Raw genomic sequence first — 15,686 nt, forward strand, 5'->3', positions numbered from 1 at the left:
ACGGCGATATATAATCACTCTTCACAGAAGGCCTGAGGGGTCTCGGGACAGGGTAAGGCTCGGCAGGGACAGTGCTGGTACTGTCTTGTTCGTCCTTGCTCTGTGTGTGGGGTCGTTACATGGGGATTGATCCATGCGCGGGGCGGTATTAATCCTCTTTGGCACCTTCGAGGTTGCATTAGGTCAGGAGCCGTCTCGCTCCAACAGCGTTGTAGGCACCCAGTTTACGCAGCTGAATGCGCAGGATACCAGCGAGCATCACCCAATATTAATAACAACAACACATCACCTAATTTCAAAAGTCAACAGACACAAAACGTTCAGATAAACACAGTGTTTAAGTCAAACGAAGAACCCATCAGATTTCTACAAATCAATATGCAGTGAATCAAGGACAGGGACAGGGAAAAGTGGACGGAGCACCAGAACTTCTTCAGTGACTTTTACAGGTGTTGCTCCGCCGCACTACTGTACCCCGCTGGGCTTTTAGTTGGCCCGCATCGGATGCCTGCCTACCAAGACATTTACATAGTAATTTTACATTAATATTAGACTTACGTATTGAATATACAATTACAAAGACAAAGTATACAATTATTGCAAAGAAATTAACCTATTAACAAAAGTTGGATTATGGCAGATTGAAATAACATAATTACTTCGAACATACATACAAACTTTCATTGTATATTGTACTTCATACAAACAATATATTTACATTAGTATATCTAGTTACATCGAATTAAAATAAACATCATTTTAAGGAGCTAATTGAAGAATTTTTTTTTGTGCATTTTATCACACTTAGTTGAATTACTAAGGCGAATTCTCTTATTAATACATTTCCTTTCATTTTTTTAACTTGTTACACACAAATGCATGGGCTGCGGTCGCTCAGACAGTTCAATTCGCAATTGATGATAAAATAGACTTTATCATAGGTTTAGAGCCATATACCCGCGATAGCGCGGCAGCAGGTTTTGAACTCCAATGGACATTATTTCAAAGTTCTAATCATCCGTCAAAACCATCCACCATAATATAAGCTATTAAGTCCAGATTATAGCTTATATATAATAATAAGCTATAATCCGGACTGCTTAAACTAACTAAAACTAAAAAACTAGGACTAAGATTATCACCTTCAAGCATACAGTTTAACTTCTGCTCAGTTATGGTTTCAACAGGTATTGAAAAGTAATATGCTAAGAAATCATCTTCAAAATCTAATAAATTATATCTCCGAAAACATCGATTATCTTAAAGAAACTTGAAATCATACTATTCTATGTTCATTTACCTTACTTAATAAGCCATCCTTTCTGCTACCTCATTTTAATGCTTTCACTCAAGACCATCTTTATTTAAGTACATCTTCAAGATCTAACTCCATCTCCTTAATATATTAATCTTAAATATATTAGTAAAGTCTGAACTCAAGATTATTAGTCAAGACTTTTACTCAAGAATGACTCTCTATCAAGAATTTCCAAGAACGTTTCATTCAAGTCGTCCTAATTCATTCAAATACTATTTCTCATCAATTTTTATTCAATTACAGCTCTTCATTCTCCATAATGGAAAACTATACTCTTATTCTAATTTCTTTACAAACTTACATTCTCAACCCCTACTATTCGCATACTTTATGTTGTTCATTTTCAAAATTTGTAAAGTATTTCCTTACGTATTTATGTTTCATTTACTTACATATTTATTTAGGTAATATGTATGTATAAATTTAATTTTTAAAAAATTAAAATAAACATCATTTAAGGAGCTAATTGAAGAATTTTTTTTTGTGCATTTTATCACACTTAGTTGAATTACTAAGGCGAATTCTCTTATTAATACATTTCCTTTCATTTTTTTAACTTGTTACACACAAATGCATGGGCTGCGGTCGCTCAGACAGTTCAATTCGCAATTGATGATAAAATAGACTTTATCATAGGTTTAGAGCCATATACCCGCGATAGCGCGGCAGCAGGTTTTGAACTCCAATGGACATTATTTCAAAGTTCTAATCATCCGTCAAAACCATCCACCATAATATAAGCTATTAAGTCCAGATTATAGCTTATATATAATAATAAGCTATAATCCGGACTGCTTAAACTAACTAAAACTAAAAAACTAGGACTAAGATTATCACCTTCAAGCATACAGTTTAACTTCTGCTCAGTTATGGTTTCAACAGGTATTGAAAAGTAATATGCTAAGAAATCATCTTCAAAATCTAATAAATTATATCTCCGAAAACATCGATTATCTTAAAGAAACTTTAATTTTTAAAAAATTTTGTTATATAATTCTCAAAATTCTAATACTACATTGACTTCATATATAACAACTTTGTATTTTGGCTTTTATCTAATTCTAAATTTTTATCTTTATTTATTGTATCTATTTATGTATATTATTTATTTATTTATTTATTGATATTTAATTTTTATTATGTAATTATAAAAATTCTAAAATTTTATTATATTTTATATAACAACACAGTTGATAGATGATTCCATCAGTTGAGCGTAAAAGCTGAATTTCTTAAAGGCTGTGCAGCTGCTCATCTGATGGTAAACAAATAAATAAATAAATCCGGACTGGTCTCCAACATCTATCTCACTCGCTCAAGTTCATGTAGCAGTGCTCCTAGAAGTACATTCTATCTCTGTTTTCTTAGCGTCGATCTATTCTTCTCCAACAAAGCATATTGGCCCGACGACAAGATTCATCCAAAGTACTGTAGAATGGTATCGTCTATTATAATCGGATGAGGCGACAAGCTGTGAAAATAAATCTTTTACTTTTCCGATCATAGAAGTTATACGATTCCGCCATTAAGACGATGATGATACTGAAAGATGTTTACATGTAAAAGACGGTTGATTCTCTTCATCTGTAAATAATATCATCTGTTTCCTTCTACACATGTAATAATTTTGTAGCTTGTAGCAACTATTCATGTTTCATTAAAGTTTCGACCCAAGTAGCCCGGCAACGTCGTAACGACGTTGCAAACTGGTCCGAGAGGTTGCAAAGTGGTCGTGGTAACTTTTACGTCTTTACAACGTTGCGAAGACGCAAAATATTTGCCGACGTCGCTGAAACGTCATGATATGACCGCTTTTAGGCGTGGTCGTTTCAGCATCTTTTTCATAGTTCATCAGCGTTACTTTTAGAATTAAAAGAGACTAAATTTGCTCTTTCAAGAATCTGAAGTCCGCATAAGATTTATTTTGCAATGTTTCATTACTTTATTTCATATAAATATATTTAACTAAGGTAGATACATCTAATGAAATATATATTTAATATAAATACTTGAATTACTAAATTTAATTAGTACTAAAAGTACGTGCTAATTATTGTTAATATTTTGTTAAAATAATTAATACTTAAAATTTTTTAAATAAATAAATATTATAGCAAAATATTTAAAAATTAAAATAATCTATAAAGTAAATTATTAAGTTATGCTTTTATATATTTTAAAAAATCATATTTCCGAAATTAATGCAAATCACATGTTAGCAATTATTTTACTGTTGAAATATGACTTTATTTATTATTGTTGAAGTAAGGACGAATTTATTTTAATTAATATGGTGACATAATATGAAACATTTCACCGCATACAGTGCAAAAATTAAAGTTTTCGCGAAGATATGATTGCGTGAAGATATATTCACAGATTAAAATTGCGTCATTTTAAGAATTCCGAGAAAACGTCCAATGTTAAAAGACCATATCCATGCAATCAATCAATCAATACATGTATTCCCGGGCTATCGCTAATATGTGCGATATTGCCGGCTCAATGACAAGTCTGCCCAAGCGGTGCATGACGTAACAGTCGAACGGACATCCATGCATATTTAACGGCTGTCCAATGAACATCTGAGCTCGAGGCTTCCGCGCTTTGGCTAGCTGCCAAATTCAAACACGTTAGTTATCTGCGCAATAAATTTCAGACTCCATCTTATTTTCAGGACTGTTTTCTTAACGGTTTTGCAATTAACCGTCGGAATTAAATATCTGAGAGCTTTAATACAGAAAGAAAAGGACGTACAAAAATACAATGATGGCAGTTTATTTTGAATTGAGGAGAAATCATCGTAAAAATATTGAATTTCTGCTTATTTTGTTTGTGAATATCTGCTTGCAACATCGTCTATGCAGTTAAATAGTGTTCTGTTCTGGTGTTTTGACTTTCCGGTGATTAAAATTATATTGTGGTTTTCCAGTCTTCAGTGGCTTCAGCTGTCCAATATTTGGATACACGAATTCTCTTATAACGTCCTAAGTGCTATGGTGTATATCATTCATATTAATTGATTATTGTCTTCATGATACAGATTGGTGCTCAGACTTTGCGAAAAAATAGCATTAAAAACTTTAAATATTTTTTAATTGATTGAAAATTTCAGTTTTATTACTTGTCTTTTGATATCTATTTTTCCAAACACTGTGTAATTCGTTTTTTATTTATTTATTTATTTTATTTTGCCGTTATGTATGTCTATTAGATTATCTCAATAAATGAATGTTGGAAATTAGGTTTTGCTCTTTATTAAATTTAAGTATATTCATTATACTTAAATAAGTATATTAAATAAGTCATTTAAGTATAGTATATTCATAATTTAAGTATATTCTTCGCTTACATTTTATGTGCTTGGGATCATAAAGATATTCATAATAAATAGAAACAAAATATTTCATCTTGTGCTATTTAACGAAGGGCTTACGATCGTATACTGAGGGTAAAATGAAAAATAGGTTTCCCCTGTCGACTGTGGTCAGAGTTGTGTATGAAAGTCAAAAAATAGAATGAGACATTAAAGATATGACATACCTTTATTTTTCCACATATGTACCAAGTACATTGAGACAATTGTCATATCGCTTGATAAGCTTCAAAAAGCCCTCCAGGAAAAAATCAGGGCTTTGCATATGGAAGAAGCGTTGAACGGCTTGTTTCTGGCGTGAAATGGTGGACCCACGTTTTTTCCCCCGTTACAATCCGAAACGGTTTGCCATCTTCATGGTAACGCACGAGGTGTTCCAGGCTGACCCCCATGCGTTGTTCCTTGTGCGTCGAGGTCAATTGTCGGGGCACTCATCGTGCTGACACTTTTCTGTATCGAAGAATGTCGTGGATGATGTTTTGAGCTCGCTCATGTGAGATTTCAAGTTCGTCCGCTACTTCATCGATGGTGATACGCCGGTTCGCTCTAATCATGTCATCCACCTTCCTCAAATTTGCATCTGTAGTGGCCGTGGGCGTCCGTCCAGCTCTCGGTATGTCCTCCACTTGCTGACGTCCATCACTGAATGTGCGACACCATCTCCGCACCATTTGCTTCGACATCACACCTGGCCCATAGACTTACACGAGGCGGTTATGAATTTCTGTTCCTGATACTCCACGTGCCCATTCATAGCGGATAACCGCTCTCACTTCCTCCTTCGACCACCTCCTTCGACACACAAGGAACAACGCATAGGGGTCAGCCTGGAACATCTCGTGCGTTACCATGAAGATGGCAATGACTTTCTGTTTCGGATTGTGACGGGGGATGAAACGTGGGTCCACCATTTCACGCCAGAAACAAGCCGTTCAACTCTTCTTCCATATGCAAAGCCCTGATTTTTTCCTGGAGGGCCTTTTGAAGCTTATCAAGCGATACGACAAATGTCTCAATGTGCTTGGTACCTATGTGGAAAAATAAAGGTATGTCATATCTTTAATGTCTCATTCTATTTTTTGACTTTCATACACTACTCTGACAACAGTCGATAAGAGAAACATATTTTTCAACTTACCTACGTATATTATTTCAATTATTTCTGTACAGTGTCAAAGGAAAGTTATTGACTATAAAGAGTGCCTGAAATGATCATTGTAATCTAGCACTATTCTAAAATGTAGAAACTAAACATAGGTAAATACATTTACATATGATCGAAAGAAATAGTGTTAAGAAACATCAGCATTACTAGTAAGTACTGCAATCCATAATTATTGCACTTTTAATTGCTTATTATTTAAAAAACACAATTTTTTTATTAATTGGAAATTTTATTTCCAATTAATTGTTACCTTCCTACTGTTATTTATACTTTCAAACACAACTAGTTCATGATTTTTTTTTAAATAGTGCTGTCATGTATGTTGTTTGTAAGGTTATTATTTCATTTTAGATATGAATATGGGAGATTATTAGATTTAGGTATATTTTTGTATGAAATATTTTTATCACATTTATTAACTACTTTATACTGTCTTTCATTTGCATATCTTGGAGATATAGAAGTTAATGGTTATATTTATTACTGTGAAACGCGAATAAATTTATACTTGACTTCAGGCAAAATAGTGATTATGTTACCTTAAAAACCACTTCCTAATTTATCATGAAAGGGGCAGTTTTCAATGCCTCTGAGATTTAACAGAAATAAATGTGATAATGATGTTATCAGAAACGCTCTTTTTTTACCCACCATATGTATCTTTACTTTTATTTATGTTTAATTGAGTTTTATTTACTTAAAACCTACAATTAATGTTATATATTTATAATAACCACTTTCATAATTACTCTCACTTAAGGAAAAAAAAATGATCAAATCTTAAATAATCGTAACTTAGAATTTGAGTTATTTAAAAATATAGTTTAAAGTACTGAAAATAATTAAGGCTATTATTAGTTATGTATATTTAGTCTAAAGAGGAATTTAAAATCTATATTTAAAGTACTGAAAATAATGAAGTCTATTATTAATTATGCATATTTAGTCTAAAGAGAAAAAACTGTATAATCTTCTGGTTTTCAGGAAATGATAAAATATTTAAACCTTAGATAAATACAAGGAATAAAAAATTTTAAAACAGAAGAAAATTATATTAAATATTAAGCTTATTTTTCTGCATAAATCAATATGCAACACAAGGACATAATAACGGTATTTTCATAACTGTTGCAAAAAGGTGGAATTTGGCGAACATTTAGACGTCTTTAAGACGTCGTGAAACGATGCTTTCACAACCAAAATATCACCTGCGAAAGACGCAATAGCGACATCTATGCGACAAAAACCTTATCTGCAAAGACGTAATAAAGACATCTTTGCAACGGTTGCAAAATAGTGCATGTTGGCGGACATCTGGGCGTCTTAAAGACGACATATTGCAACGTTTTTGCAACGACATCCGCAACGAGTTTGCAACGTCGTTAAGATGTTGCTGTGCTACTTGGGGAGTTATTCATAAGTCGGAGTAGTCATTTCAAGCCCCCAGACAGCCACATCGGAAGTAAGTTTACAAACATCATATTCTTAGACAGTGAGTACCGATCCTACGGATATGGGCGCTCAGGCCAAATTACGAGCCTAGGAAGAATTATGACAAATATGACAAAAGAAAGAAGTCAGTGTTTTTTCGATTATTTTCACATTGTTACTTCTAAGAATAGTGTTCTACTGTATTTTGAAACAAGATGGTACTTTACGATACCTAGAATTTCTAATTCGTTAAGAACTGGGCCTACAAAATCCATTAAACTGTTACATCAAATTGTGTCTGGAACTTAAGGTGATCGAAAAAATAGAGCGAGATCGAGTAACTTTTGTGGTTTTGTATCTCATTTTAATATGGAAGAAACAAAATAAAAATTACTTCAAACTTTCACTGCATTTTATTTCTGTGTGTAATTTGTTACATATTAATTATATGTAACAAATTATAAAACTGTACCCATGCACCCGCATATATTTCTACGTAACGTGACACAGTAAGGCAAAATATAAGTCTAGTGTCCTATTATGAAATTAATAAGCACCTATTACTAGTTATAATATTATTTTATCGGTCTAGAGTTTATGTAAGTATATGAAGTAAATACCAAATGTTTATGTCACCAATGAATATTATGTACCAAATATAAGCGTATATACGCTTTTGTCTATATGTAATTGTGTCTGTATGTCGTTGTTTATATGTAATTGTATCCAAATATCTACTAGTATTATCACATATCTTGGCACTGTATAGTTAATATACATCTATTACGCCCTGGATAATCATGCACCTAATGTGTCCACCCAGAATGTCTGTATATATGTATATGAATTTATGTTCTGTATATATGATGTAATTAACCAAGAATCTGCACATTTTATCCTGTAACACGGCGCCGTATCGCAAAAATCAAACTAGGGTCCCACTCTAAAATTAATTGCACCAATTATCTGTTCAGAATTGTATTAAGTACCTATTGTTAATGTATGTTAAAGTAGCACTCACCTAACGCTTGGGTACCCGCTGATTACTGTGTACCTGATACATGTGTTTTAATATCTTTGTACAAAGGTTAATGTACTTAGGAAACGGCTCAAATAATCCAGTAGCAAGACACTGCACCCCACAGTACTAAGCTAAGGTCTAACATTTAATTCACTGTACTAATTACTTATTCCAGCATAATATTGCGCACCTAATATTTCAGTATGTACACGTCTTGTGTATCTAATGATAATGCTTCAAAGGATCATAGTGTACTCATGGTGAGTACACTATGATCGTAATGTATATATGTATATACCCGTTATGTATATATGCTACCATATCCATGCTTTTCCATACACCTTGTAACATGGCAATGTATGTTAATTAGTGTTAGACACTAGAGTCTAACACTAATTACTTTACCGCCATTGTATTTTAAGTACCAAATTTGTATGTATGTTTATGTAATAGTGTATTAGCATGATGACTACGTATGGTTATCTAGATAAAGGTGCACGTGGCGCTATACCGATTAAACGTATTGGTAGAGGAGTAGTGCCCACGTCCTTCTCCGTATGTCAGCACATTTGACAGGAAATGGCCAAACGTCTAACAGCATGTGACCTAGTTTGCAAATTTTGGTCCGGAGCTGTATAACTGTAATGGATATTGAAATTAAATGTCCGTAATTGATACCTCTATTAGCTGTAACCGTATCGCGGTCCTGGCATGGTTCCATGGCATTTCCAGAAGTAGAAAGTATTAGACGTTACTCGGCGGCAGATAGAAAAGTATAAAAGGCGAGAGAAGAACATGAGGTTCTCAATAGTAGTTATTTCATCACAGTTCCAAGCATTGAGATAACTGCGTGTTAGATTCGCTCCCGACATTCGCTTTGTAATGCGCTGTGTTTAACGTCCTTAGTAGTTTGATATGTACCTACTGATTATACTCTGTGATAATGTGAAAAGTTGTAACTAGACGTTTGTAGAAAATTTGCACGCAACGATATGTAACACTAAAGTTTTCTAACGCGTCTTTCACACAAACGTATAATACACTGCAATTGTTAACTTTAGTATCAAAGTCGAATTTCGGAAAACTATTACTAATGCGATTGATACTAAATGGGTCCCGCATAATAGTTCACAACAGAAAACACTTGACATAATTTGAGCGAATATATATCCCAGCATATTTTATACATGATTTCGAAATTTTTACAGGAAAATAAAGATTGACAAGTTCATTCGTCCTTAACATACACATTATAATAAATTGTTGACATTTTAATAAAAAAACCATTGAACAAAATTTGATTTAAGTACTACATACCTAAACCTCCTGATTTCGCACCAACTCCCAATGCACCTGAACTACCTAAAATGAACAAATATTTATTATAGATTTTAATATTTTAGGTTTCTTGTGATTAAAATGGTTCTTTTTAATAAAAATCAATCCGAAGAATTAAAGAACTATAAATTAATGTTCAGTTTACAGCCGTGCGTAATTCGTGTATAATGCTACACGCCGGTTATCGTTCAAAAAGTGCCAACTCTGGAAGTTGTGTCCAACATCGGTCGATTAATTGTATTTACTCTTAATTTATTTTATGCTTTGTAGTTTAAAGACTAAATGTGGTTTATTGTACGCCCCAGAGGAATAACATATTTACTCATCTTCGGTTGGAATAATGGGTAAATTAACATTTCTTTGGACTTTTTATATACACTAGAACAACTCAGCGAATAGTAGCAAGAAATTTCATCAGTATTTTCGTATACGAAGGATTCTAGTTTAGGTAGAGTATCACAACCTCTTTTATGGTGAAATACTTGGGAAATTTGTGAAAAACTTGGCATTGCGATTTTCAGTACAGAGGCCAATCACGACCAGTGTTTAAAACGTTTCGCCACCTTATCATAAATTGATACTTCCAAATAAATTTTGCAACTCTTATTAAAATTGCATGAGCATATTTCATGTTCTCAAAAACTTCTCCTTCTTTGTTTTATATTATTAATAGCCATCCAAACCTATATAATATTTTCAGATTTGTGATATCTGAGTTTTTCACGTCAGATGTATAATTTCTTTTAATAGACAGCGCTGGTACTGTGAATTATATGTTATATCCATTTTTTAGTGTACAAACAGTCTACACATCTGCAATTTTCATTTCGTTTTAGTGTACAAAAGTCTTCTGCAATTTTTCCTTCTATGCATGTTTCTCTAAAAAAGAGAGAGCTCTGTCTATTCGGCCTGAAATTTGAAAGGAATTTAATGAATGTCTAGTTTTATATTAATTTAAAACCCATGAGTGCATATTTCGGATTAATTAAATTCTGAATTGCTGTGAACTTTACAGGGTGATTCCAAATTTATTAGGTAGAAAATTGGAGGGATGATCCAGAACATTGATATGAATAATATTCAAATAGAACCCTCGGATCGCACGCCGTTTATTTATTCATAAATATAACTTAAATCTTCTTGAAAGTATGTCACGAAACTGATTTGCATATAAGTAATTTGCATAAATATGTACTGTTGAGAAAGAAGGTAGTAGGTGTGCATCGCAGTAGGTTGGTGGTTGGTAACGGAGGGCGAGGACGCCTGATATCTAACAGAAGTAAACAGACATGTGTACCGCGCCCTCCACTAACCAGAAAAAACTCTACGAGGCCGCCTCGGGAGCATTTTAGATGTTAATAAGAGCATTTACATGGCCATACAAGGGCAGATTGCATTTGTTTTACTGTTTTGACACTTGTTGTTGTAATTTGCTATGGTAAATTTGCACATTCATAATCAAATTCAAAGAAAAATACAAAATCAAAATTGAGTTAAAAAATACAGTTACAAAATAATAGGATTAAAGTACAGGCTCGTAGATAAAAATATGAAGTATTATGCATATACAGAAGAGGAAACGTTAAATACATGCTGGAAACTGTACATTGAGTGTACATTATTTGATAAGTGTCTATGATAGGGACTTATGTAAGTTTTAGGAGTTGACTTATGTGTTTCCGGATGTGGAACTACGAGCTGACTTAGTTAGTGTATCATGCCTTGCGAATTTTGGTTAATGAAGAGAGCAAAAATCTTTGCCCATTCCCTTGAACTTGTTGGCAATTTTTCAGAATGTATTTACTGCCGGATTGTGCTTTTAAGGAAACGGTGTTAAGCTTCTATATTGCTGATGGGAAGAGGGAGGGGATGTCCTACTGTCAAATGGCATTCAAAAACATAGTTGTCTGGGAACCCTTTCGCTCCGCAGACGCATATGCCCATGAATGTTATTCCATGTCTATTGAAGTAGGTCGGTAATGGGATTTGTCCCGTAAAATAAGACGTAATGTTGCGTTCGGTGCTGACATTGAGTGCGTCCAGTCTTCCTGCCAAAGGTTTTCGCCTTGACCCAGTAATAGTCCTTTGAGGTAGGAAGGAAGAGATGGGATTGTAATTTTTTTCAGCTTCTTCATCAGTGGCTGCTTGCGTGGAAAAGCTATCAGCTGCTTCATTCTCCTCATTTTCTGCATGTGATTTGATCCATGTGAAGGAGGGATGTTTCTGCGGGTTGCGCTGTAAATGTCGTTCTAATTTGATGATCAGGGCCAAGGTGTGGTTGTGATTTTCTAGTGTTAGAAGTGTTCACATACTGTCTGTGAAAACTTTCGCCCGTTTTATTTTATTGTTAAAAATGCAATGTTCCTCCATACTAACTGCCTTCACCTCCGCCTGAATAGCAGTAGGGAAACAATCTATTCGCGGCTGCACTGTCCTCGATGAGGGGAGACTTTACGTATGCCGAAAGAGAAGATATGGATTACATCTATAGCCGTAAAAACGGTAATGCCACAAAAGAACTACGAATGTCACACGCGCAGTTTATGGATAAACGAATGCCTCAGCACAGAGTGTTTCGTCGGTCACGTCATCAACTTTGATAAATTTCTTTCTGCTCGTCATCAGATAGGAAACTTGTCAACGACTAACTGTACATAATGAAAGAATTGGAGGTAGAATTTTGACTTATAGACTGAGATCAAGTGCAAGAGATGTTGAACAAAGCTTAGATTTTGGTCTCTAGAATAGGTCTTACTAGAAATGTTCCTACATGTTCCGATCTTCATTCGTAAACGAATGTTATACCAGTATGGCAGTGCACCAACAGACTTTCGCACTGAAGTTTGCGATTAAGTGGACGTCATTTGTGGAGCGATATGAATCAGCCGTGGCAGACCAGTCCCTTGGCCAGGCTGATCCACTTATTTTTCGAACCTCAATTATTTTTGGGGGAATATATGAACAGTCATATCTATGCAACTCCAGTTGACTCAGGTTATCGTTATTCGAATATCAGTAGCTGCTGCGCGTGTGCGTAAAACACCTGGCATCATTGAGGCATCATTGGAGTCATTGGGAGTGGCATTAACTCTTCACCGATGTCATGCATGTATCGCTATTGGTATTCGGAAGTTTGAAATCTTCTTGTAAACATCTTGTTTAATTAACATAATTATCTGATAAATTATATGTGGAATTTCTATATTTTCCGGCATAATTATATAACGTGAACAGCATGAGGGCATGAAAGAAAATCTTTTGCAGAAAATTTACACTAGAGGGGCCAGTCTATTTAACATTCAGTATATTGCTATCGCGCTATTTTGGCGAGATACTGTCAAAGTGACGACTGTTTTAGCGGCTGTTCATACCTTACATCTGTACGATGAATTTGGAACCATTTGTTATAGGTTAGAGAAAATTCATTAAAAGTAGAAAAGAATACCTATCGCAAATATTGTTTTGTGAAATATATTTTGAAATAAAAAATTATTAACAACAAAACGTCCGATTTAAAAATATAGAGATGATTTAAATCTTATTCATGGTCTGAAAGTAGTATTTGTAACGTGAGCTTACGTAAATGACTATACATTTTCCAGAATACATTAAAAAATGAGCACAGTTTTTCTGATAAGAGCCGGTGCTGTTACACTGAAAATGCAACTATCCTTCATATCGTTATGAACTATGTACGCCGATGTATATTGTTAGTGAAATTATACGTGGAATACCTGTAGTTTCCGTCATAATAATATAATGAGAAGATCATGAGAGAAATGATGTTTTGCTGAAAATTTAAGAATGCAGGCGACAGTCTATTTAACATTCAGTGAATGGCTATGGCGCTATTTTGGCGAGATATTGCCAAGCTAACAACTGTTTTAGCCACTTATTTTTGCCTATTTTTGTCACCATATTTGACAGGAAATAGGCAACCGTCTCCAAACCTGAGGCTTATTTTGCAACATTTTGCTTCAGATCCTGTCTAAATGTAATGGATATTGAAATGGAATACCCTTAATTGATACTTTTATTAGCTGCAACGGTATCGCGGCCCTGAGAGTTTTCAAAGGATTTCTAGAAGCAGAAATTATTAGAGAGTACTTTGGAGACAGGTATGTAAGGCGAGAGTGAACATGAGTTTCTCAATTGTCCAAGCATCGGCATAACTGCGTGTTAGATACATTCCCGACATGCACTTTGTACAGCACCTGTCTTAAACATCTTTAGTAGTTTGATGTGCACCTTCTGATTATACTATGTGGTACCATGAAGACCTGTAGGTACACGTTTGTAGAAAATTCCTAACTATGAAGTGCGTCTTTGGTAAAATAAATTTGGCTATCTATCAAACGAAATTATGCATCTGACGTGAAAAACTCAGATATCACAAATCTGTAAACATTATACGTATCTGGATGGCTCCTAATAACAGAAAAGAAAGCAAGAAAAATTTTACAATGTTGAATGTGTTCATGTAATCTTAATAATCCTAACAGAACGTATTGCCAAATATCTACTTATGATAATTTGTCGAAACGTTTTAAACTCTGCTCGTGATTGCCCCCTGTATTGAGCCGGTGCTGTTACATGTGCGAGCATCCTTCATATCGTTATGAATAGTGCACTCAGGTGTACAATGTTAGTGAAATTATATGTGGAATTTCTGTATTTTCCGGCATAACAATATAACATTAAAAGCATGAGAGAAATCATGCTTTGCTGAAAACTTAAGAATGCAGAAGCAAGTCTGTTTAACAACCAGTGAATGGCTATCGCGCTATTTTGATTGGATATTGCTAAACTGATAACTGTTTTAGCGACTTATTTTTGCCTATTTTTTCAACACATTTGACAGAAAATAGCCAAACGTCTCCAAACCTGCGGCCCAATTTGAACATTTTGGTCCGAACCCTGTCTAACTGTAATGGCTATTGAAATTGAATATCCGTAATTGATACCTGCGTTAGCTGTAACCGTATCGCGGACCTGACATACTTTCAAGGGATTTCGAGAAACAGAAATCATTAGAGATTACTCGGGAGGCATGTATATAAGGCAAGAGAGAACTTGAGTTTCTCAATTGTTATTAGTAGATAGTTCATCAATGTTCCAAGCGTTAAAAAACTGCGTGTTAGATTCACTCCTGACATGCACTTTGTACCGAGTTGTGTTAAAAGTCTTTAGTAATTTGATGCGTAACTACTGAATATATACTCTGTGATACTATGAGGAGCTATACGTACACGTTTGTAGAAAATTCAGAACTATGAAGTGCATTTCTGGTAAAATATATTTTATCAAGCTACCGTCAGTTCTGCATGCATTCAATCTATTAGGAATACCAACTCAGCGAATAGTAACTAGAAATTTCTTCAGTATTCTCTCTTACGAGAATAGTAAAACTTCTTTTCTGGTCAAATACTTGGGTAATATTTTGGCATAGCGGTTTTCAGTACATAAGGCAATCACGACCCGTGCTTAAAACAGTCCGGCAACTGATCATAAGTAGATATTTGAAAATATGTTTTGCTAGGATTATTAAGACTGCATGCACACATTTTAACTTCTCAAAAATTTGTTCTTCATTGTTTTATACATTTAAGAGCCATCCAAAACCATATAATGTTTCATATCTGGGAAATCTGAGTTTTTCACGTCTTATGCACAATTTCCTTTGATAAATTGCTCTGCAACTGTTAATTATGTGTTCCATCAATTCTTTTAGTGTACAAATTTTCTATTCTTCTGCAATTTTTCCAGCCAAAGTATGTTTCCCCAAAAAAGAAAGAACAGTGTCTCTTCGCCCTAGAATTTGAAAGGAATAAAATGGATGTATAATTTTATTCTAATTTTAAACTCATGACTGAATGGTTCGGATTAAACTCAAATTCTGAATTGCCGTGAACTATTCAAGGTGATTCCTAATTTAATAGGCACAAAATTGGAAGGATGATCCAGAACAAAGATATGAATAATATTCACATAGAACCCTCGGATCGAACGCCGTTTATATATTCATAAATACAAATTA

General features: G+C 34.2%; 1 protein-coding gene across 1 annotated transcript in view; it reads right to left on the reverse strand.

Annotated features, from left to right (window-relative positions):
• LOC118205220 (uncharacterized) overlaps nucleotides 1–15,686 on the reverse strand; it is a 219,106-nt gene that overhangs the window by 46,237 nt on the left and 157,183 nt on the right. Inside the window, exon 31 of the mRNA XM_085827386.1 lies at nucleotides 9,629–9,673. Coding sequence (XP_085683512.1) covers nucleotides 9,629–9,673 — 45 coding nt within the window. The remainder of the gene's footprint in view (nucleotides 1–9,628; nucleotides 9,674–15,686) is intronic.

Source organism: Stegodyphus dumicola, chromosome 12 (assembly GCF_044657685.1).
Source record: "Stegodyphus dumicola isolate Sdum_Otavi_A_Nest chromosome 12, ASM4465768v1".
Classification (NCBI taxonomy): Eukaryota; Metazoa; Arthropoda; class Arachnida; order Araneae; family Eresidae; genus Stegodyphus; species Stegodyphus dumicola.